General features: G+C 49.8%; 1 protein-coding gene across 6 annotated transcripts in view; it reads left to right on the forward strand.

Moving 5' to 3' along the window:
• The window catches only part of PLEKHG4 (pleckstrin homology and RhoGEF domain containing G4), an 86,550-nt gene that overhangs the window by 57,639 nt on the left and 4,099 nt on the right, over positions 1-24,812 (forward strand). For 5 of the 6 annotated variants that reach the window (XR_004419025.2, XM_033069584.2, XM_033069586.2 and 2 more), the window contains exons 12-21: positions 1,144-1,266; positions 1,780-1,971; positions 17,450-18,393; positions 20,223-20,472; positions 21,040-21,129; positions 21,459-21,683; positions 22,585-22,755; positions 23,206-23,422; positions 24,012-24,128; positions 24,215-24,481. Coding sequence is in view for 5 of the 6 variants with exons in the window: in XM_033069584.2 (XP_032925475.1) it covers positions 1,144-1,266; positions 1,780-1,971; positions 17,450-18,393; positions 20,223-20,472; positions 21,040-21,129; positions 21,459-21,683; positions 22,585-22,755; positions 23,206-23,422; positions 24,012-24,128; positions 24,215-24,481 (2,596 nt within the window). In the remaining variant the exon portion in view is untranslated. The remainder of the gene's footprint in view (positions 1-1,143; positions 1,267-1,779; positions 1,972-17,449; positions 18,394-20,222; positions 20,473-21,039; positions 21,130-21,458; positions 21,684-22,584; positions 22,756-23,205; positions 23,423-24,011; positions 24,129-24,214; positions 24,482-24,812) is intronic. The other variant, XM_033069585.2, reaches the window with a different exon arrangement.

Genomic DNA, 24,812 nt, shown 5'->3' on the forward strand with positions numbered 1-24,812 from the left:
CTGGTTAAACACCCAGCTTCTTAATACCACACAGAAATGAAAAATGCACAAAGCAAGCACTGCAACCTCTTTCTGCTTTAAGCTGAACTTTATTTTTTTGTTGAATTGAGTAACACTCAACTGCTTCTGGCTTACTTTCCTTGTTGATCACCAGTGATGACAGCAACTGCTCCTGCTGTTAAGCCTGCCTAGAAACTCTAGACAGCAGCAGTGTGCCTCTCTGTAGTACTGAGAACCCACCACCATCTCTTCCTCTTGCCAGTGTGCTTGCTCCTTGTAACCTTCTCACAGTCCATAAAACTAGGAGTTTGTCCTTGACTATGGGGTTGAGTTGGGATATGAATTCAGGTGACATAGGAAAACAGGATGTGTGGGCATTAGGAAGCACTTAGTCTGTCCCTTCCCCCAGGTGCACCTCTGCCTGGAGCATTGCAGACAGGTTTACCAGCCTGTTTTTAAAACCTAGTGATGATGGAGATGCTGTATTACCCTGCCTGGCCTCCTGTGACTGCTTTACTCTTAGGATGCTCTTGTTAGTCAGTGCTCTACCCCTCTTTGAGGATATGAGCTGATAACTGCAGCAGCAGCTGGTCTCTGCTGAGGAACATGCAATTGCTGCTCAGGTCTATGGAGAGCTGTCTTCAGAAAACCAGTAGCTGAGAGTCCCAGAGAACCATAAAACACTGCAGATGGGGACAATCCATCAATACATTCGCACTGACATCGTTCATGTCCTGCCAGTCAGAAAAGGGAAGTGTAGGAAACCTGGCAGCAAGGAGATTTGATCCCAGTTGGGGGTAACAATAATAGGAATGTCTGGCCAGTCTGCAGGTTGCAGAGCTTGCTTTAGACCATGGCTCACCCAAACCAGAGCCCAGGCAGCCACTTGCCCTGTTTATGCCTAAGGCTAGTGAGCAATAACAGGCAGAGCTTTTCAATTACTCTGTAACCTGAAGTGGAAAAACTCTTAGCAGGAGGCTCAGACTGAAATGCTGGAATGGGGGGGAAGAAGTCTACACACATTCTTTCCAGTAATGAGATGAGCAGCATTATGAGAGCAGTTCCTTGCTCTTTCCACATAAAGAGCACGTTGGTGAGTAGCACAGGGTGACTAACAAGTGAGGCTTATCCCTTTTCTTCTAGGTCAGCAGTTGGATTGAGAATGTTGGCAGAAAACGGCTAAAGGAAACAATCAACCTGGATGATTCTTTGGAGATGCTGCTTCAAACACAAAAGCAGTTCAAGGAGTTTGATCTTGTTGCCAGTGTAAGTGTTGTTGGATTGGAAAATTACATTCTCCAGTGTCTGAGTTGGTAGCATGTGTGTCTTGTATGTGCTCAGCCAAACACATGATGCTAAGAGGGTTCATCACCAAAGTGTGTGTCATTCCATTTTGCTACATAGCACCCCTGCTCTCCTTTTGCAGACAAAGCCACTAGCTCAGCATTTAGTAGGTGGCATTACCAGTCTTGGGGAAAATAACTGCTGGGATGAAAGATTGATTTTTTTGTTCCTCCTTTGATGTGCTTGTAACATTGCCTTTTTTTGATCCTAATTGAGCCATGGTCTTGCTGTGTAGGACTTTACAAGCTGCTGTGTGATGAGTGTAAATTGTAAGAGATCAAGCTCCAGAATTCTGCTGTAAACAAAGACACCCCTGCTTATGTGATTTGAACCTTAAAAACTGGTCTAATTAACCCTAGCTGTTAATGGCCTTGAAGACTGCTTACTGTTGATTCCAGGTCTCCATCCTCATAAGCAATTCCTTTTTGTTTTCAGGAATATTGCAGAAGGGGACAGGAGGCATTAAAGAAGATGAATCAATGGGAAGACTTTTCCTTTGTGGATGTGCATTCTTACAGGCGAAAGCTGCAGACGTACGGAGATCAGCTGGAGGAGTTCTGCACCCAGCTGGATGAAACGAGGCACCGAGTCTGTGAAACAGTCAGGCTGTATGAATTCTTTGACAAGGTAAGACAAACCATCTGCTGCACAGAGGAAGGTATAAAAAGTCTGCTTGGACTCAGTCCAGTCCCAGATTGTTTATGAAAGGTGTGAAATGTATTTGCACCATCAGGGGGCTGGATCTATAACCTGCAGCAGTCCCCTCGTGCTCATGTGTCTGCAGTGATTTTTTTCAAGTCAGTATGTGGGAGATGGGGTGGGTGTGTCTTCCAGAAAGTGTCCACATCTGTTGAGCATAGAGGTTTTCTGCTCTCTGAGCTGGAGCTTTTTAACTCCTTTCATGGCCACAGTGGACAGAAGATCATGGCAGGGCTGGCTCTGATGACAAGGGCCACAAGATAACCTGATTGTGTCTAGTCTTGGCCACCATGCCAGAGTAGTCTGCCTGCATTTTCCTGCTATATCCTAACTGGCAAATTCAGCCTGTTGATCCATGAGAAGTAGCACCCTTCAGACCTAAATACAGTCCAACTCCTCCCATATGGAGGCTGCTTGAGGAAAGGGAGCACCAGAATGGAGAGCTAGGAAGTGTGGCTGAGGGAATGAGGGATCCCTGGATCATCACAGGGTCTGGGAAGCAGGAGGAGAGGATATGTGTGGTGACTGTGCTGAGTGCATGACCTTCCCACCTGTTTGGTTTAGTGCAAATGCACCCATTTAGCAGATCTGGATTTGGTGTTTGTTCATTTCTAAAGTTGCAGATGAATAAGCAGTAGGATTTTCTAAGTGCATTTTAAAATACAACTTTGGCAAGAACAGAAGGCCAGGGAGCCTGTGCTCCATTTATTCCACACTTGTACAAACACTGGGTATTGAAGTGCTCAAATTCCAGGAAGAATAGACTCTAGAAGTTAAGCTGTACCAGATGTAGGTGCCACTTAGTTGCTGTCTCTGAGCTGCCTTGGCAGCCAGAAGTGCTCAGGGGAGGAGGGAGGAAATTCAGCTAAACATGAAGACATGGAAAAGCATCCTGTGTGAGGCAGAAAAGTGGAGAAGGCAGCCCAAAAACCTGGGGTCTGGGCAATGAGGATTGAGTTTGTTTGGTGATGCTCTGCAGGTCTGCTCTGGCTCATCTCTGAAGTTGGCTTTGCAGATGGGGGACCCTCTTTCTGTGGAAATGTGTAATTTTTTTTCACCCCAATGGAGAGAGAAGTGCCTCAGGAGAATGGCAAGAACCTGTGCATTTTTACCTCACTGAACAGAGATGTCAGGGGCTGCTCTTGAACCCCTTGCCATTGTGGGGGATCCTGGGAGGGATACTGGGAAGGGTTTTCTCATGTTTCTTCTGTTAAATTGAGGGACACAAGAGTACCAAGCCTTGCTTGTCGTATTGACAGTTCTGCAGCCAAGCCAGACATTGGTCATATGTGACCCCTCCCAGCCAGAGCTGGAAGTCTCTGGAGCTCAAATGTGGACTCTAGCATGTGATCATAGGACCATACAATGGTTTGAGCTTGAAGGGAGTTTAAAGGAATCATCCAGTCATTTCACTCCATGCCCTTGACCAAAGTGCTTCTCTCTTGGAGCCCCTTCAGCTTCTGCAAGATGTTCTAAGGTCCCTCCAAAGCCTTCAGGCTACTTAGTGCTCTGTTCAGGCATGGAAATTACATTTTGCTGGTAGCTCTTGGGCTGCCAGGATAGTTGGACATGACTCTGTGTCCTCCACAGCTTCAAAGCCTTTTCAGAGCCTGGGTCATTTCTACGGACACAAATGTCACATGGACCCCAACCAAGGGCATTGCATCTTTTTTTTGGTCGATGAAAACTCCAGGACACAGTCCTTGGCAGCAGCAGCAGCCCTCTTGGTTGTGCCTTTCATGCTGCACGGCTCCAGTGAAAACAAAATGATAGTGGCACAGTGGGTTTGACACTGCTTTGTGTGGAGGAGAGGCAGCTGGCCCAGGGAGGGAGGAGGATTTTGATCTCACTGGTTTCAGTAGAGCTATAAACAATTCTGGTAGTGTAAATATATTGTGTGTATTGTGAATCAGTAGCCAACTGAAACCAGGAGTGTAGGGGGATATATCCTGCAGCTGTAGGATCAGTGCAGAAATTGCTGCACAGCATGAAAGTTTTTTCAGTGCCTGTGAGTTTGATCTTGATCTCCAGAATGCTTTGGGAAGGCAGAGAGCAAAGTTAGTGGCGTGGTCTGGAAGGTGGGGGATAAACAGAAGATTTTATCTGAACTGACTTCACTGTCTTCTGATACTGAGCTGCTTTCAACCTTCCTGCAGTGATCACAGTGCCTGCCTAACTCCCATCTCTCTTCCCTAATATCTAAGGGATACAGCAGGAGCAGGAGTTACAATAAGCTGTGTCCTTGATTTTCCTTCTCGTAAAGAGCCTGCAGAGTGCCAAACCCCGGGGTTTGGGGAAGAAGCCCAAGGATGCGTAAGCAATGTACACTATGGTAATGAGCTGGCAAAGTCACATCTCCAAACATCTCAGCATCTGCCAAGGGAGTGGAATGCCCACCACAGGGATCACAGTGTTCATCCCTCAAATACCTCTCTGCCTGTTGGGAATGGGAAGCTCTGCTGTGCTGGCCCTCCTGCCTGTGGTGGGCAAGGGTTTTGTAGGGTGCAGCCTGTGGCTTCCAGACAGGCTGTGGGACAGGACAGCATAACCCCATATGCCCCACCAAGATGCTGTACTGTGTTTTTTCACTGTTTGGCAGTTCCTTTAGGCCTGTCAGAGCTCCTTACAATGAGGCAGCCTGAGCTGGGCCAGACCACAGGGAGCTTGCACATGGGCTGGCAGGGTTCCCTCCCCAAAGATGTGACTGGTGCCAAGCTGGATGTTTCCATTTGTCCCCGCTTCCTTTGCGGCAGGAGCCCTTGGTGCCTCACAGGGGGTGGATGATGGCTGGGCTGAGGCAGAAGGACCAGTGAAGGAAGTGCTTTCCCCACCTCTGACTGTGGGTTGGAGGATTGTTTTTCAGTACCACAAAGTCAGTGTGGGCACATTGGGGTACCTGCCATCTCCCTGTGGCTTCAAGCCTGGTTTGGCCACTGTCCCTTGTTTACTCAGTTCCAAGACTGTGTTGGGATCTGGCACCGTACAGCGCTGTGGGGGTAAAACCGGGCAGCTGAACAAGCAAGTGTATGTATGATCTACCAAAAGCATTGATGTCTGTTTTATTCTGGAGTTCCTGCAAGGACACTCCCCAGTATCCTTTTCTCCTGCTCTCTGTCCTGGCTTCACAATAACACTGCACCATCAAGACCAGGAGCAGCTACAGCAAGTCTTCTTCTTGTTCATCTCATTAGCCTTCATATTTTTTCCTTCCTCAAGCTGTCTCTGGATGAATTATTTCCCAGAACACTCTTATATCCCATGCTCTTGACTGTACCATAAGTGAAGTGTAGGTTACCTGGACTGCAGGTTTGAAATGGCCCACGTGAGAGCTGTGTACCCTGTCAGGACTGAGCACCTTACTTGCAGCAGCATGTCCAGTGAGCCAGAGCACACAGGGCAGTCTCGTACCAGGTCTGGGATGACAACCAGTCCTGCTGAAGGTCTGGATGAAGGTGCATGATCCTTGCTGGCACAAGTGGAAGAAAGCACTGACCCAACCAGAACAGGCAGCGTCCCATTGCAGGCTCAGCACCTGCATACCCTGTGGCTGTGTGGTGATGTGGTGCCCAGAGCTGAAGTGCCTGTATCATTACAGGAGGGCCTGAGGCAGCTCCGGGGGCTTTTTCCTGTTTCTCAGGATGTTGTGCAAGGTGGTGCCTCATTAGTGCCCAGGGAAAGTATGGTCATTGCCCTGCCATAGCTTCTGGGTCTCTTGCAGCTTGAGCCCTTGCCTTATGTTTGCTTTCTGAGGGAAGCTGTTCAGCTTCAGTTCTCACTGCTCAGGATTGGTGGGGCAAGGCAGGTTGAGAAATAGCAGGGTTTCTCACAGTGGGATTTCTTGAGACTGTGTTCCACATGCAATTCCTTCAGTGGTGTTCTCTGTCTGCCTCTCTTGGATCTTTTCTCTCAAAGGACCCCTGACTATCAGCCTCTATTGATTCTTGTTCCTCAGTTGTCTGTGTGCTGCACACAAGGAGCTGCTGCTTCTGACCTCTGCTTGGGGTGGGCAGAATATTGCCCAACCCCTCTCCATCTGTGTTTGCATCTCCAGGAATGGGTTATGTGTGCTCATAGGTGGATCTACCCCCACAGTGGGTTCTGCTGTGCTCTCCTCCTCAGCCACTTTGTTCTTTGTGGCTTAGAAAACAAAGCCTTTGGCGAGTGAAGGAGGTGCCTGCCCTTCCTGGGGGAGGGCCAGCTGGCCTGCATTTGATTATGGCAGTGCCTCCTCATCCCTCCCCATTGTCCTTGCTGCTGTAGGAATGCCAGCCTTTTTGCGCTCCATCCCGTGAGCAAGTGTTGCTGCTCTGGGGCCCAAAGAGGGGCTGGGGCCCTTCTTGCCATCGCTCTCGCCTCTCTGCACATCTCCATGCACCTTTCCCTGCAAGTCGCAATCGCCCCGTCCCAGCTCCAGCAGCAGACGGACACAGCAAACCCTCTTGTAAGTACCAAGTGTGCGGCGCCCCGGCTGACGTGTGAGCTGTACTGATATTGTTTGGAAACAATGTAGAGAAGGCTTTTCACTCGGTTGCTTGTGCGTGTCTGTGTGCATCCAGCATGAATCAGAGCGCTTTGTGTGCGGCTTTTGTGCGCTCAGACGGAGCCCCGTGGGCTGTGGGCATCTTTGCATGGTCCCTCTGAATCCCAGGCTGTGCTGTCTGTAGCAGAGCAGTGCTTGTCCTCCTTTTTACTGGAAGTTATTGCACGATCATTTCAGTGGGCATAATTTACCTGCAGCTGGAAGTTGCTGTGGGGGCTGGGTGCTGCAGACTGATGTATGTGCAGGGCAGGTGGTACCTCCAGGACTTCCGTCAAATGTTGTGAACAGCACAGGAGGGGATTGCTGTCCTGGACTGTTCCAAGGTTTGCTGGGTTCCTGCCCCACAGGTGACTGAGACCTGCTGGCACAGCACTCCCAGCTTCCAGAGATGGATGTGATCTTAGATTTGTCAGCAGAAATCCAGAGGATGCTAAATAAATTACCTTCCGCAAGTGTTATCTCTGACTTCTCCCCAAAAGTTTCAGAATGGAGACCTGCTGATACTTTGTGTTTCATTTCTGATTATATACCAGATACAATTTTGCAGATAATAGCGTTGAGGGGGAAAGGTCCCTTCCAGGTGATATATTATTGATGTTTCTTTTTTCTTAGCCCTTGATGAAAAAGGAGGGTTGTGAATGCTGATATGTGGGAAGCTGGAAAGGATTTTTGTGTGATATTTGTGTGAAAGTGTGATTTTTCTGTAGCAGGCTGTTTGGCACAGTTTGAGAAGTAATTTTACTGAAAGGGTGCTATGATTCCCTGCTCTGGGAATGTGCTTGGAGGAGTGCAGAGTAGAACTTGGCACCAAAGTGGAAAAAAAGACATTTGATGTGTCCTTACTGTAGCGTCCTTACGTAAACACAGACACAGGTCCCTGTGCTGTGATGCTGCCAGCAGTTCTGCACAGGTCAGTGCATGGTTTTGCCCCCCAGCACCTTGGAGCAAATAAGATTTTGCTGTGGTTTCTAACAAAGTCCCTGGAACTTAACATGCACTATTCTTTCTCCCCCTCTGTGCTTTGCTTTTCCGGGATGGCCTGTGCAACATTTCCAAGTAACAGTTTTTATCTTGTTACTGATGCAAGTTCTCAGGATGATGAAAGGACATCCAAAAGGCACAGGAGAGGAATATTTACTATGCTGTTTTAGGGGAAGTCACTGTTGTCTGGCTTCAGCATTGTCTGACAGCAGCTGTCTCATCTCTCTTTCTCTCTCCTTCCTCAGTTGTGCCTGTAAAGTCGTGCCCCTAGACAGACATCTCGTCTGATTTGTTCTCCTATTTCAGGGGTGTCCTTTTTCATGCACAGCCTGAAGCAGTTGGGGGAATGAGCCTCGAGGAAAATCGATCCTCTGGCAAAGTTCATGCAAGGTTAATATGTGAAATCTCTCCCCTCTCCTTCCTGCCAGGTTTTTGCTGGAGAAATCTTCTTGCAAGGTTAAATAGCATCTAGTGTTTACTTTTCTATCGAAGTGTATTCATGCATTAGAAAGTTTCTGCTTTGCCTTGGAGATAGCCCTTTTGCACAAACAAGAAGTCCTGAACACTTAAATCTGATCTCCTGCAGATCAGATTTTTCTGTCTTGCAAAATTAGTGATTTGGAAACTGCTCTGTGATATGAATTCTTCAGTAAATCACTACTAGCTCTACTGGTGCTTGAGTTATTTTCTTCTATGTTTCACCAATAACTGTATTATCAAATGGGCAGCACAGCAGTGCCTGTAGCCCTGGCAAGCTCTGTGACAGGAGGTAAAAGCTAAATAGTAGCTAGCACCAGCACTCAGTGCTCCTTTCTGGTTGCACAACATAGGTGTGAGACTCATTTGTCCCTCAGTGTTATAGGGCAGCAGCAGTGAATTAATTAGGTTTTTGTCATGTGCTAAATCCAAGCACAATTTGCAGTTGAAGGTGAGAGGTTCTTGAGTTAAGACGCTTTTGAGCACCTTTCCCAGCACCTGAGGCAATGCTTTAGTGCAGTGTGAGCTCTGTGATGTGTTTGTGACATGTGCAGAGGCAAAGCCTTGATCTATCTGAGGTCCTTCTTCTTCCTGCTGTGCTGGCCAAATTCTCCTCCGTGGAGGACACAGCAGGAGGAAGAGGCTGAGGAAACCAGCCAGTGTGTAGCATGTGTTGGGATGTAGGGTATTTCCCCCTCCCTGATCCAAGAAGTTCCAGCACATTCTACTGCATGTATGCAGGGGCAGTGCTTGACATGCTAAAACCACCTTCAGCCTTGATTGTCAGAACACCTCTGTGTAAAAATTCCTTGGTGTCCTTGGCTGCCATGAGCATAAATTGACAGTTATCTGAAAGATCTGGGACTCTGTCAGGGGGGGTTCAAGTCTCCTGCAGGATCCTGATACTGGGAACCAGTCAGTCATGGCAAGGAAACAGCATTTCCACCCAGCAGGTTATAGATTTCACAGCTTGCATTGCAGCTGAGGTGTGGGGGGAACGTGTTGTGCTTGAGGTGTGAGATCTGATGCCAGCAGAGATCTCCCTTCAGCCTTGTGCATGTGTGCAGAGCAAAGTTTGGGTACTTTTTTCCCCTCTGATCTTGGGATAGAAGCTGCACAGGGTGACAGATTTTCTGAATCTTTGTGTACTGGCATCCATCTGGATTCTCAGATCCTCCTGGAGACTGGAATTCCCTTTAGTCATGGGAGTTAAATCGATCTGTTCAGGCAATCTGGTCATGAAGCTTCCCTCAGTGTACAGATGGAACCGAAGCTCACAATGGCTCAATCTGCATTTCAAAGCCCTGGACATATGGACAGGGTTCTCCCAAGCACCCCAGCTCCTCTGACTGCTCTGCAAAGCCTTTCACCCTCCAAGTACATCTTGGTGTGCTCTTGAAACAGGGAGCTGTTTCCAGCATTGTCAGCTCCCCTGGGGAGGAGAGGCTCAGTAAATGTGCTGGGTGTCTAGATCCAGTTTCAGCTCCACATCTCCCAAAGAGCAGTGCAGAGATCCCAATGCATCGTGCAGAGTTTGGCTCAGCCTATCATAAGGGAAAGGATGTGAAATGGGGACTACAGAGAAAGCACCCATTTTCCCCATGCAGGCTCAAGGGCATACTGGAGATTTTGCAATCCCCAGCAGGGAGCATGGAGCACGAAGAACCTCATTAAAAGGGAGCCAGTACAGGACAGAGGAGAGACACCCACCACAGTCCAGTCTGTCCACATTGCCTGGGGGGTGCTTTATGCTATTACAGTGGGGTATTTGAACAACATGATAATGTGACTGTTGGGACAGATGTAAAAGCAAAGCATGCAAAAAACCTCTGGAGGTGACATTAGTCTCTGAATGGGGTAATTTGTTGCTGTTGTGCAAGTTACCAGCTCCAGCTTTGGTGACTCACACATCTTGCTCACTATTGCTTGATCTTGAGCTTGGCTGGTAACTTGAGGCTCTTGGCTCATGGGTGCACAAAGCTGCTGAAGAAATGGGCAGTGCCTCAAATGAAGAGGCTGGTTTGCAGCAAAGGCAAACACTGAAGTTTCTGGTTTTACTGGGAGCAAACTTGGCCCCTGGTTCTCTGGACTTGGGAGCTTTTAAATGTTGAGAAAATCTCTGTGGTGAGACAGAAAAGTAGGGGGAGAATAATCTACCCAAATCTGCAGTCATGAGAGACTCTGAAGCTTTGAGGAAAGCAAATCTACCACTGGCTGCCCAGCTACCTAGGGAGTGATTTTATACATACATACATATGTAAATATACATGTGTGTCATATATAGCTACGTGTGTTTCTGTACATAGATGTGTGGTGAAACTGGCACAGGCTGCTCTTGTGGAATCTCAGAGTTGCTCTGAAACAGGGGTTATAGTAGCTGTTGTGATTCATCAGGTGAATCACCCTGTTTCTAATGGACACCCCTGGGTGCTGCCTGGCAGTGGCAGCAGTCAGAGGAGGGCAAGCACGCGTCCTGCACGACAGCTCCAGCACAACAAGCCACATTTGCCCTTTGGGTTCTCGTGCTGTCGTCAAGAGAGCAGAAATCATGTGCAATCTTATTTTAGCCAATTATATTCGTCTGTAATTAAGCTCTCCTGGACTTGTCAAGCCTGGCTGCCCAGAGGGCAAATGAAGGGATTTTTGAGCTCTATTCAAGAGTGCTGCTGCAAAAGGATGTCCAAGCACGTTGCTCTAATGAGCAGCCTTTGATGGTACATGGAGTGTGGCATGCCCAGACCAACCCTGACAGGTGCTGCTTCCCTGACCCCTTGTTCTTTTTTCCTTCCCAGCTGTGGGTGTCTGTTTGTTCTCCTTTCTTATGTTTAAATCCAAGGAGCTTCTAGTTGTCTCTCATCCTTTACCCCTCCCACAGTGTTTGTACAGCAGCTGGCACTTGGTAACTGGCAGAAATGCAAATAAAGGATTTAAAGTTTATTTTCCTTAGCAGCTAGTTTTAGGCAAACTAAAGACTTCAGTGGTCTGTTTTCCCTTGGAGGAGGGGAGGCTTTCTGAGCTACACAGCAACTCAGAAATGGTTTAGCTCTTCATTTCAAGAGCATGAGTCCTTTTCTTAATCTTTAAAGCCAAGCTTTTACCAGCTACATCCCATGTAGGACACAGTTTTGATTAGTTTGGTTTGTTCTGCTAATGAATCACAGGCTGGCCTGTCAATGCAGTTTGGAAAAGTTGAGTGCTACAGAGGGGTAGGAGAGTAACAGCAAACCTCTGCATAGAGAAGGGATTACTCCTAAATAGGTGGCTTTGCTGAAATGCTCTGAAATTATGTGGTTTCTTGTGCCCAAGTGTAACTGCCTGCACATGGAGTCACAGATCTTGGTAGAAGTGAGCAGGAACTTTGGCTCTTAGAGATGTGGAAAAAGCATCACAGTGTTTAGGAGGGATCAGTGTTTCCTGCATAGCTCTTATATGTTGGGTAGCAGTTTACTTTTGCTTTAATTTGGGGTCAGTTGGGATGCTTTCTCTCCCTGTGTTTTGCACTGCAAAAGGATATCTGGCTTGTGCCCAGTCAGGGTGTTCTCTGCACACTTCAGTAGCTCTGGTGTGAAGCATGGCCCCTTCCCCCTCTGCCTTGTCTCTGGTTACCAGGGCCCCCCAATCTGGTATTTAGGCTAGCAGCATTTGCTTGTGAATAACCAGAGCTGAGATGATGCACTGAAGCAGTGGCCCTGCCTCAGTCTGGCTGTGGGGCATAATGTGCAGCACAGAGCTGGGCACAACCAGGGTATGGACTCCTTCTGCACAGATGGGAAGGTAGGATGAACTCTGTTTTTAACCAGCAAATAGACTTGCCAAGGGAACATCTGCAGATTCTGAAGTCCTGCTCTTTCCCTGCTCCTTTCTTCATGCATGCTGTTAGTATTGGTAGGTGGGAGCTTAAAGTTGATCCAAGGGAGTGGTGAGCTGACCACTTTCTGCTGAGAAAGCTTAGTCTCAGGCTTGTCACCATTTGCCAGCTGACAGTTCTTGTGGTAAGTAAGGTAAGCCTGGGTAATTTTGCTTTCAATATATTTTGATGTAAAATAACTTTTTAATTGTGGTCCTTCCAAACTTGTCAGTATATAAGGCAGTCTCCAGCCATAGGTCCCTGCTAACACTGTGCATCAGCAGTCTGTGACAAGGGACCAGTGTTGTGAGCAGGGATCATTTCTCAAATCAACCTAAAGCCATGTTGGACTTGCGAGGGCATAAGCCCAAATGAGTATCTGTAATGACAGTAGCATTTTCTTACAAGAGAGGAGCATTTACTTTGGCATGGTGTTCTGTTGAGTCCCTGGCATTCTTTACTCCTGTGCTGGGAGTGCTGCAGTTGGTGCCTGAGCTCTGCAGGGTTCAGTACCAAGGCTGTGGGTGACCAGGAGAGCAGGGCAGCTTCAGGACTCAGTGTGATACCCTGCATACCTGTTGGGAAGTACTGTACTTTGTTTAGTTCACAGCAATACCTGTGATGCTTTTAATTTTTCTGGCTGCATCAGTTTTGTCTCCTTTGCTGCCTCATTTTGCTCTTAAAGCTCACAGCTGAAGTTAATGGCACTTAAAATGAGTACAATGATGGTGAGAGGAGGTTTGGTTAAATGGGGGATTGTGCAGTTGTTTCTTACCACAGAGACCTACAATCATTTGTGTCTCACTGAGAAACAGCAGAGTGGAGGACAGCCTGCATGCAGGAGCTGCACCAAGCTGGATCAGGGCTTGGTTGATTATGTTTGTTTCTTTTTTTGCTGTCCTTGGCAGTGTTCTCAGCTGCTGTGCTGCTTCCCCCATCTCTGAGCTTTAGAGAGCAGGAGAGATGGGGGCTTGCCACAGAAGAGTGAGAAACTTGGTCTGTCTTGTTGCTGTGCTTCAGTCATCATACCCAGAAGCACGACTCCACCCCTGCCTGTATTGTTGCTCCCACCAGGGCCAGTCTTGGCTTTTCATCACCCTGTCTCAGTTGCACTGCAGTCACTTGAAATTCTGAAGGAAAGCTTCTCACAGCAGTTAGTTACCCACCCAGGTGCATTTTCTTCTGCAGAAAGTTGATCTGCCTATCTTGATTCAGACACTCAGTTTCCTATTTGTCAGGAAAAATACAGTTACAATCATCATCTTCCCACAGGAAAGGGGAAAGAGGTTTGGACAAAGGCAGGCCCCCTGAAATTGCCCCTTCTGGGATATGTCTGAGATGCACAGTGTCTGCTCCCTGTTTTGGCTACCCAGAAGGTGTCTTAGAGGTCACTTAACCTTGAATATGCAAGGAATCTGATAGGTTTGTGATAGATTTGGGTTGGTGTGGGGACCCAGGACATCCCTCTGGCTGCCCTGGATGGCTTGAGACCCTGGCAGGGGGCTCAGAAGCCTTGGCACAGAGCCCAAGACCCCTGTGCCTTTGATTTTAACCTCTGGGAAAAATTAACCACCTTTACATGAAGAGTTACAAGTCACAAAAAATAAGTAGAGTATAAATTAGTTTATGACAAGGTAAAAAGTAGATTTTTAAGATTTTTTTAGAATAAGGGTCTGGGGTCAAGATGGAGGAATTTGGGTGTGTTCTGTCCTTCTTTCTCCTCTCCTTCTGCTTGGCATCCATCTTCTGGGTGAGGTTGGCACTTTCAGATTGGTTTAGAGTAGAACTAGACTGTACAATATAAGTGATAGGTATTGGAAGATAACTGTAAATAATGTTTACATAGTTTATAGTATAAAAAGATAATACCGCCCTGAAGGCGGGCAGTGTGCTTGGGACTGACCTGCTGAACAGACCACAGTGGTCAGGGAAAGAACTTCTTAGATAAGATAAAATAAACAACCTCTGGAAACTGCAGGAGATGACTCCTGACTCTTTCTGCAGTGCTTGGGCTGGGACTGCAGAGACTTTAACATACCCAGGTGGTTGTCTCAAGCTCCTGAGACACCACCGACAGGTTGAGGAGGCTTAATTTCTGAGTGATGGAGGATCCAGAACCCCTGGAAGGCTTCCAGTGCTGGCAGTGTGCCCTGAGCCAGGGCTGAGCAACTTCTCTGGGCCTGTGTTTGCAGATGGTACTTGAGTGATGCCAAACCTGACAGACTGCAGGAGCTCCTGTCCTCGGTGTGCTGCACACCCTGTCCATAGTGAAGTGATCAGAGATCAGCAGAGGATGATGGGCTTGAGGGTTGCACCATAATCCAGTCAAGTCCTGGCTTTTCCTCACAGCATGGCAGGTCCCTGAGAGCCCAGGCCTCTCCTGGACAGCCTGGGCCAACCTGTTACTGATGCCTGTTGCAGGATAGGTCAGTCCTGCGTATGCAGGAAGCACATTTGTCTTTAATCCTGTAATTGAGAGTTTCAGTAACAACTTGCTTGTAAAGATCAAAAGCTGAGGTACAGGCGCTTTCCTGCCTGGTTACAGGCATGGTTGGGAAGATTTCAGCTTCCCTGTGCACAGGTGCCTACTTTTATCTGAGCAGCTCTTGCAGCTCTACAGGGAAGCTATAGGGCTGCCTGCTTCCCAAAAGCCCCTTGTCCAGAGTATCCTGGCTTGGCTGAGTGTTATTTGCAGCTTTACTGAGGAGACAGATGACAGCAATACCCCTGCCTGCATGAGGATGGGGACACAGTTGGTGCATGCAGAGGATTGCCATTTATGTGCAAAAAGGAGCAGTTGAAGCGGATGATGTGACTGCAGAGAGCCTTGGTGGTCACTTAGCATGTTACCAAGCAAAGCTGCAGGATGTGAAGGGCTGCTCCATTGTGCAGGGAACAAAGCTGAGCTATTTGCTGGGTGGTGATGGAAGGAAATGCCATCTAGACTGAGAGTAATTTCTGTCATTTCTGGGTAGCCCTGGAGTCCTTGCCAAGAACAGAGACCATATGAGATGAGAGGTGGGGGGCTGCTGTCCTGTGTGCTTTGCAGCCCTGATGCTTTCTCACTGTAATCACATGCAGATCTGCAGAGTTTCCAGGAAATAAAAGAAGTCTCTTTTCTCTTTCTCCCATCTGTGCATGGAAGTGAGTACCCCAGCCTTAGATAAAGCCTTCACAGGGCATCTGCCTTCCTGACTGGTTACTGTAAAGTCCAGGCCTGCTGGTTGTCCCTCTCCTGCACATTGCCCTCAGCACCCTTTTTGACAGCCCCATGTGCCTTTTGAGCTCAGCTTTTCCCATCACTGAGCAAAAGGCAGCCAGCATGCAGCCTTCAGTGAGGGTCACCCATTGACCTCCACAGCCAGAGGTGAGCTGTGCCGTTTCTTAGCCCAGAGGGATGGCCAGCCCTTGCTCTGGGCAGAGCTGTAGGGGGCTGGTGTTGATTTGTGTACAGCTGGAGGGGGCAGCTCAAAACCCCACAGCAGAATGGGCCATCTGTCACTGCTGTGCAGATTTACTGGGCTCTGCTGCAGTTGAGATTCACCTCGCCTTGAAATGCTTCCTCCTCCAGGGAATAGAACCTCTGCATTGAGGATAAATGTGAATTCCCACCAGAATCTGACATGTCCTCTGCCTCTGCACACCCCTCCTGGCTGCCAGCAGTGGGCAAGCCTAGATCATAAAGCCTGGATCAAGAGAGAGGCAGCTCAGGGGCCTGTTGCTGCTCTAGGCAGGGTGATGGGAGGAAAGGGGGCTGCTGCTCTTTGGGTTGTCCTGTGCTGCAGTTGTGTGCTGAGAAGTGTTTTCCCTGAGCAGCTGCTGGTGTTTCTGAAGCAGCTCCTTGCTCTGCATAGTAATGGGGCTGGCTGCATGCACACCATGCAGCTGCAGCTCGGAAGAGAATGTGGATGGCTGTGGGAGCTTCTGTGGAATCTGTCCCTAGAGTGACTCTGCTCAGGCTGCAGGCTGTGCTGGCATTCAGCTCTCTTACAAACAGCAGCATTTGGCTGTCACAGCCATCCCCATCCAGAGACTGAGCATCATGTGAATGAAATACCTTCTGCCCTGCTTGTCTCTGCCCCCAACTGAGTGAGCCTGGCACCTGATCCATTTGATCACCATGTCCTTGATGAGCATGCAATGTCTGCTTGCATAAAGTTTGGGTGGATTTTCTTAATGTCTAAAGCTGCATAAAAGTTAGTGATTTAAGCTCTCCAAGTGAAGGTTGCCACAGTGAGGCTGCTCAGGAGATGGAAAAGCCAGTCACTTTGTTCCTGGCACTAAGCATGAGTGTTGCTTCTCTGCAGGTACACAGAGCCTGACAGATCAAGTCCTAGAGATAGTCTGGCTCACTTCAGAGCAGCCAGTGGTGTTTCTGTACATCCACGGATGTTGGGCAGTTGGCAGAAGATGCAGGCAGACCAGCAGGGTGTTTTCCCCACCTTGTGTATCTGATTTCAACAAATAACCCTGTGTGTTCACTGGGCATTAAAGTTCTTTGGCCAGGCCTACAGCAGCTGGTCACATCTTATTTACTCTTATCATTAAATCTTACCATCTCTGCTTTATAGAAAAAATGGTGGTTTATGAGCCTAAGTCAGATGTTTGCCTTTCTTCTGCTTTTGATTGATGACAGGTCTTGGTGCTGAGCCCCATTCCTTCCATGGTGATAAGGAATCTTATCCCACCCACTCTTCCCTTGTATTTGTCCCACTGGACCACATTTTGTACCACTTCTCTTGGTTGACTGATACAGCAGAACTGTTTTAGCAAGGCCAGCATAGCACCACTGCTAGAGTTAAGCCCCATGAAGCTGCTTCCAGCATTCCTGGAGTATTAGAAATAAACTGCTGAGCTCAGTATTTGATTAACCAGCACAAGCATGTAGTGCAGTGGCAAGCAGAGCCAGGCAGGCAGGCAGAACACAGCACACCACACAAGCTGCAAGCAGGCACAGAAGATGCACGAGCTGCATGGTCCCTGATTCCTCCTTGCTGCAAGGATGGGTCTGAGCATTTGGGGTGATCCACAGAGCCCAGCTGTGGCTTCTGTGTGCCATCAGCTCCAGGAAAACAATGTAGGGAGCAGCTGTTGGAGCTGTCCCATTGCCTGCAGCTTACTGGTGCCCCTTGACCTTGTCCTGCTTGACAGTGGTGAAAGTGACTGGGTGAAGGAGGAGGGAGAGTTCCAGGTTTTGTATTGAGCAGGGCCACACTGTGGTGTGAATTCCTGCAGTCTTAGCAGCAGCTTTCCCTGGGCCCCCCTGCCTGGAGAGGACAAACGTGCCCAGCAGTGTGGGCGCCAGCTCACAGGGTCCTGGCAGGGAGGTGGGGCTGTGGCAGAGCAGCCAGCACAGCTGAAGCCCTTTGCATAAGGGGCTGTTTGTTTTGCTGAATTGTTAAGCCCCACTGACAATAGCAGCCCCCCCCACCACACTCTCCACGCTCAAGGAACTGTGGTGGCCAGACACTGATCCTTTCTCTTGTCTTCAGGCACCGAATTAGGGTTATTCTTCACTGAGTCCCTCTGACTGGCTGTTACTTTTTGTTCTCCCTCTGCAGGCATATGAGTGGGCCTTGGAAGGGATGCGACACCTTGCCTGTATCAGCATGGAGGACTGCAGCTCCGCCGAGCACTGTGCAGATGTGATCAAGTGCCTGGAGAGTTACAAGGGGCAGCACCCAGACATCAGTGCTGCCCGCTTCCAGGAGATGAAGGAGCTGGCCTGTGAGTTGAAGAGTGACAAGGGGCTCAAGCAGTGGAAATTTGCATGGTCTAAATGCCAGGAGACCAAGCAGGTTTTTGAAAAGAAACTGGAAGCAGCCTTGAGAACGAGGAAGTCTCTGCTGTCAGACCGCAACCCAGCTGCTGGGGAGCTGCCCCAGGCTGGCAGTGAGACTGGCACTCTGTCCCACCGGAGGCACTCTGAGGGGGCCACCTCCAGGTCCCACTGGGACAGGACTCAGAGCACGCTACATGGCTACAACAGAACCAACAGCTCTCTGGAGTGGACAAAGGAGAAAGTTCCCTCACCCCCCCTGAGCTGCCCTGGCGATTTCAGTGCTGGCGAAGTATTTGTCTGCCCAACTCCAACTCCTCTCAGCCCTCAGTCAAGCAGAATTTCTTTCACCAGCAGGGCTTGTAAATCTCCAACGCTGCCTGAAGAAAAGTCAGACCTGGAGAGCATATTAGAAACTCCAGAGATAAAACAGTCATCTACATCCACTCCAGTCCCTGGAAAGCTGCCTCCCAGGAGGGTCCTCCGGAAGGCCCAAAGCTTTGACCTGCCAAGTGGTGAGAGCCTGTGGTCAAGCTGCCAGAGGAGTGAGCCAGCCAGATATGGCAACACTGGTGTGTTCATTAAGGGGCTGGAGGTGAGCAGCACGGAGCTGGTGGACAGGACGTTCGCTCTGCGGCAGCCAGCTGTGAGCAACTGGGCTGCAGACTGCCTACTGGAGGGACAGAGGGGCTGCCTCTCCGGCTCAGAAGCCAAGAGCTGGGGCAGGTAAGTGGCTGTGACGTTTGGTGTTCCATTTCTCAGGGTGGTGAAAAGGAAGCCAGCAAAGATTAGAGGAGTTCTGCAGTGCTGGTTACTTTGGCACTGGTTTCAGGGCAGATAGATGGAGATATAGTTACAGCTTCCCTGCATGTGTGTGTGTGGTGTTGAGCAAGCCCAAATGGATGTCCCCACATATCTGGCAGCTTTCTTGGTGGGGAGACAGAGAAATGGGATTTGTGGCTCTTCCCTCTCAGTATGTTTCCTCTAGGAGGGGAAAGTTTGGTTCCCAGACAGGAGAGGGATTCTCTGAACATTGCTAGCATTGGAGGATGAGGGATTACAGAAACAGCCAGGGGTACAGGTGCAGTGGGAGAGCAGAAGCACAGGGCATCATCCCCCATACTTTGAGAGTGCTGTACCCAGACTGGTAGGGAGGCACTTCCAGTACCTTGTGGCAGCAGCTTCACAGGTCAGAGGGTGTTTGTATTTATGCTTTGGAGCTGAAATCTCTGGGTATCCAACAGCTAGCATTTATACTTTTTATGTTTTCCTTCTCTGTGCTTAAAAATCTCGACTTTGTTGGCATACTATAGTATGTGCTTATGCTTTGGAGAGCCCAGGGATATGAGCTGTTCTTGACAAGGGGTCTCCAGGCAGGTCTTTCAGTTGCTCTCACTAGAAAAGATTAAAAGTAAAAAATTAATGGCAGAGATGAGAAAAGAGTGCTGGATGCTGGGGGACCATGGTTACTACTCTTGAGTGAAATGATGGCTGGGGACAGTGAAATCTTCTATAGAAGGGAGCTCCAGTATCCCTGGGATACCCAGAAAAGCTCATGGCAGGGAATGTGCACCAGCAGATAGCAGAGTGGCCACTTTGCTTCTCAAGGGAGCAATGCAGCAGGCCTCTTGTGTCTGCAGGTGCTGAGACAGTCCTACTGCTCTGTTCTCTGAACAGCTGGAGGAGTGGACTTGAGGGAGGGCTGAAAGGCAGGGGAGGCAGGGACAGATTGGAGTAGTTATGTTTGGTGCTACACTGCCTCACAGTGGAAACCTCAAGTACCTAGGAGGCATCCACTGAGATAGATGAGAGCAATCCGTGCTACGAACTGCTGTTCACTGATCAAGTGTTAGCAGAATTCAGTTTTACTCTCTCACTTTTATTAGGACAAGCCCAACAGCACCTAGGTCTAGAACTATTGTTCTCCCAGGGTTAACATTGCTTCCCACAGTCTCCAGTCATCAGGCTGACTCCTCACAAGAATTACTGTGTCAGCTGTGGCTGTTGTTTCAGGGGAGCAACCATCTGCAGAGCAGCACATTGTGTCCAGAGCAGGGGCTGGGTGGGCCTGGGGATGTGTGTCCTGCTGTGTGGGTCAGGATCACTGCCAGTCTTGGGCACTCCCTTCCTGAATCCTTAGAACCACAGCATATCCCAAGCTGAAAGGGAGACCCAAAAGGATAATTGATCCAACTTCTGACTGCATTGGACTAGCCCAAGAATTGCACTCTGTGCTTGAAAACCTTGTCCAAATGTTTCTTGAGCTCTTACAGGCTTTGTGCCATGGGGAGCCTGTTCCAGTGCCTAACCATCCTCTCTCTGAGTGAAGGACTTTTCCTAATAGCCTTCAGCTTAAACCTCCCCTGACACAGTTCATGCTGTTCCCTTGAGTGCTGTCAGTGACTCAGAGTCATGGACAGTTGTGTATCTGAGCTTACTCTGTGCTAAGGATCATCTCATTCCCATGTTGGGTACTGGAGAGAGCTTCTGTAGGGACAGTGCAGTGCTTTGCAGGCACTTTGGGTCCCTTCAAGGCTGAGTGTTTCCTGTTGCAGCAAACTGCGGCACATCATCGATGAGATGGTGACCACAGAGCGGGAATACGTGCGATCACTTCGCTACACCATCGACAGCTACTTCCCTGAGATGGAGCGCCTCGACCTCCCCCAGGACCTGCGCGGGAAGCGCAGCGTCATTTTTGGGAACCTGGAGAAGCTCTATGACTTCCATAGCCAATACTTCCTTCGAGAGCTTGAGAGCTGCTGCAACCACCCACTGAGGGTCAGCCACTGCTTCCTGCGACACGTAAGGCATCAGCACCTTGTCCCCAGGGTCGGGCTCTTCCAGACATGAGCTTGGTTTCTGTGCCTTTCCTGTTGTGTTTTGCTACCAAGAGACACTGCCAGGGAAATAAAATGTGTGCTCCTTGAAGTCCACCTGTTTCTTCAGAGACATCTCATACCTGTTTTCTGTCTGTGGTGTCAGTGGGAATGACTAGAATGAGCAGAGAGGTACAGACCAGCTCTGGGTGAAAAGGGCTGCTGGGCAGAAGCACAGGGACACAGGTCTTAAGGTCAGCTGCCCCTTGCATTTTGCTGCTATCTGGTGTGGATGGTATCAAGTAACTATTGGGCTATGGGAGGGGCTAGGGGTAGCAGAACAGTGAATCAAAAAGTCCTAGCTACTCTAGGACTAGGAAGACAACAACATTCCCTGGCTCCTAAAGACCTTGAAACAAAGTTATTCCTGATATCAGAGGAGCCTCTGGTGCAGCCTGGGAGAGGCAGAAGTGCTAGAGTAACCTACCAGGGTTGTGGCTGTCACTGTGTTTTGGGTGCAAGGGTCTCACATGAGGATGGATCTCTTCTGCAGAAAGACCAGTTTGGAATGTACGCACTGTATAGCAAGAACAAGCCGAAGTCAGACTCGCTGCTGGCCAGCCATGGGAATACCTTCTTCAAGGTGAGTTCCACTGTGTGTATCAGGATTGCTCAGTGTGTTTAGTCACTGCTCTGTTTAAGCAAAGCCAGCTTACCTGCCTAAGGCAGGCTTAGTGCTCCCTCTGTTTCCCTGGCATGACTCTGCACAGCTGTGTGGAAGGGACAGGGCAGAGGTGCAGCAAGGGCTTGGGAAAGGAACACAGCACATAGCAGCATTGATCCTTTGGCCTTGCATTTCCCGAAGAGTACTCCTTTTCCCTGAGTACCCCAGTCAAGAGGTGTCAGTGCTTGCCTGAGGGCACAGGGTGTTCTTTGGGGAAGCTGCTACCTTCATTCTGCTGCATTTCTCAGTTCAAGCAGGTGCAGCTGGGGGATAAGATGGACCTGGCCTCCTACCTGCTGAAACCCATCCAGCGGATGAGCAAATACGCCCTGCTCCTGAAGGACCTGATCAAGGAGTGCAGTGAGGCACAGGAGCAGGAGCTGGGCTATCTCCGTGCTGCTGAGGAGATGGTGAAGTTTCAGCTCCGTCACGGAAATGACCTGCTGGCCATGGATGCCATCCGTGACTGTGACGTACGTTCCAGTGCCTTCCCCTGCCCGGGGGAGCAGAGCCACACTTGCTCCCCTTCTCTAACCTGAGGTGTTTGGATTGTACAGTGAGCCTCCCCTCAGGTTCCCCCAGTGATCAGAGTGCTGTCTGCCAGTACAGCATAGCAGGACTGCTGAGGCATGAGGCAAGGGAGCAGTGGGTCCTGGAGGTCTCCTTGATTTCCTAGGACAGACAGCTGGGGTCTTGCTACCTTAGCTGAGTGAGCTGCTTGTCATAAACAGCTCCCTGATAATTACCAGTGGTGGGAGGCAGCCTGGCAGCCCTTGCAGATGGCATCCTGCAGGCTGCTCTGGACCTTTCATCTCTTGAGCTGGTGAAAAGAGGGTCAGGCAGATTGCGAGAAGGAATTCAAACTGATGCCAATGCCAGGGGTAGGGCAGAATCTTCTAGGTGGGACTTGGAGAGGCATGCAAAGTGCAGCACTGGGGAAGGAGAAACCCCAGGGCTCAGGGTGGAGTAGGATCATTCTGGGTCAGGAAGAACTGAGGAGCTGGCCTTCTGACCAAGATGGGCTCCTGGCAGTGGATGGAACTCATTTCCTGCCTAAGAGAAAGCTTCTGCCTGCACTTGGCATCTCAGGGGTTTGTCACAGATCTGCACAGGGTGTCAGAAGAGAGTCATCTGTGGGTTATGCCTAGGAAAGGTCCAGCTCTCCCCTGAGCTTAGAGACAGTTGTTTTGGCCTGATGTGGTCCCCAGCAATGCCATGCAGCCTGACTTCTTCAAGAGCCCTTTTATGTGTCAGGTAGCTGCTACTGCTTCACCACCTGGGCTACAGCCATATGGGACCCTGTTCTCCAAGTCCAGGTCTAGGGCTGCCTGGGTTGTGCTGGTGGAGTCTTACAAGGACATCCTCTGTGTCCAGGTAAACCTGAAGGAGCAGGGACAGCTGGTGCGGCAGGACGAGTTCACCATCTGGCTGGGCCGCAGGAAGTGCCAGCGACATGTCTTCCTCTTTGAGGACCTCATCCTCTTCAGCAAGCCCAAGAGGATCGAGGGTGGCTTTGATGTGTATATCTACAAGCGCTCCTTCAAGGTAAGGGCAGCCCTGCAGTTCTCTCTTGTGTGGGATGTATCCAAGGCTGGTTTCCCCATGGCACATGCCTCTGAGATGGGAAGCAGGAGCCCCTTCTGCTTCCACCTGTTCTAAGCTTCCTCCAAACCATGCAGTGAAGCCAAAAGGGAATACTTCACTCATTGATGCCTAGGCCGTCTCTGTGCTGTGAGATGTGGGGCCAGCATTTTCTGAGGGTCATGGAGTATGGGGGAAAGGGAAGTGTTGCTAACTCTGGATGAAGCACTGGGAATTGCCTGAGCTGTCTGTGCTCAACTGTGTCCAGGACATATCTGCTGCTTTCCAGACCCTCAGGCTCCTTCTTGTTAGGTCTGCCAAGTTAGGAATAGCTCTAACACAAGGTTCAAGCAGTTTACTCCTTTTGCTTCTGGTGCAATCTGATTTATGCTTTGATTTTCCTCTTCCTCACAGACTGCAGACGTTGGTCTGACAGAGAACTCTGGAGACAGTGGCCTACGCTTTGAGATCTGGTTCCGAAGGCGGAAGTCCAGCGACACCTACATCCTCCAGGCCAGCTCAGCTGAGACTAAGCAGGCTTGGACCAGTGACATTGCCAAGATCCTGTGGCAGCAGGCAGCCCGCAATAAAGGTGTGATTCCTTCCTGGAATTCCTTCTGTGCCGCAAAAGGTGCGGGAGCCCTGTTCAGCTCATGCTGTCCTGAGTAGGTTTGGATGCTGTTACCAGGCAGCTCTGTGCAGCAAGCAGCTGTGTGCCAGCATGCAGCCTCAGGAGCATGTGCTGGGCTTGGCTGGGCATGTCCCTTCCCTGCCCCTCATCCCCAGGGAGCTCGTCTGGTCCAAGCTCTGTATGACTACAGACACTCACCTGTTCTCCATGAGAGAAACAGAAGATCCCTGCTCAGGGTTCCCTGTCCTGTGAGCACAGGCTATGCCTCTGAGACACTTGCTGGTTTCCCTGTGATGTAGGCCACTACTGGAGCTCTCTACTGAATCATGCTGACCAAGTCCCTCCCCACAGGCTTCCCGCTTGGCAGGACTCTAGTAGGTGGCATGGCACTGAGCTACTTGGCTGGAGTAGGGCATGATTGCTTGTTCCTGGAGACTCCACAGCACTGGGGAGGGGAGCAAGGGGAGAGGAGATCTAATCTCAGCAGTTCAGAAACAACCCAGCCCAGGAATGCTCTAACCTGTGGCTAAATAATGCCTGCAGGAAGGGTTGGGCCTCCTAATGTGGCTGTGGGTCTCTTCCTCTCCAGAAATCCGTATGCAGGAGATGGTCTCCATGGGTGTGGGTAACAAGCCCTTCCTGGATATCAAACCCAGTGATGCAGCTATTAATGATCGTGCTATTGATTACATCATGAAAGGCAGAGGTAGGTGCCAGCTGTGCCTTCCCCCTTGATCCATGTGAGTAAGGCAGGACTGGTTCTCAGGGTTTTTTTGGTATGTTTTCTGGCAGGTGCCAGGACCAGAGCCTCGATTGCAGTGTCTCTGTTTGACCATTCCAACCCCTTCAAGAGGTCACAGGCTCAACTCTCCACCAACAGCTCCCCCCCTGCCTACACCCCTTCCTCCTCCTCCTCCCTGCTGGGCCCCCTCAACCTCCACATGTACCTGGACCAGGCTCTGCTGCCAGGAGTCCTGGCCCCCACACGCCCCTTTGACATCGGCACTTGCATCGAGGAAGATGAGCTGGAGCACGAGACGAGCAGCCAGCCCTCTATGAGTACGTACAGCCCTGCTGCCCTGCAGCACCTGGGATGTGTGGGCTCATCCCTGCACCTTCTTCTCTGCTCTGTGGTCAGACCAGGCTTGTGGAGTCCTGGCAGTCCCTGTTTCCTACCCAGACCAGGGCGTGAGGGCCCTGCCCTTCTATGCCATTTCTGTCTCAGGTTCCATGAGGGGAATTAGCTCAAATACAGGGGTTATAAGATAACCTGCTGAGCTGCAGCCATACCCATGGCAGGCTTGGTGCTGTGTACTGGTGCTGCTTTGGTCTTGGAAATTTGTGTCCCTGCCCCTCTGGTGTAAAGTGCTCTGTCCCTTGCTCTCACCAG

The sequence above is a fragment of the Catharus ustulatus genome, chromosome 11, assembly GCF_009819885.2.
Source record: "Catharus ustulatus isolate bCatUst1 chromosome 11, bCatUst1.pri.v2, whole genome shotgun sequence".
NCBI classification, from domain to species: Eukaryota; Metazoa; Chordata; class Aves; order Passeriformes; family Turdidae; genus Catharus; species Catharus ustulatus.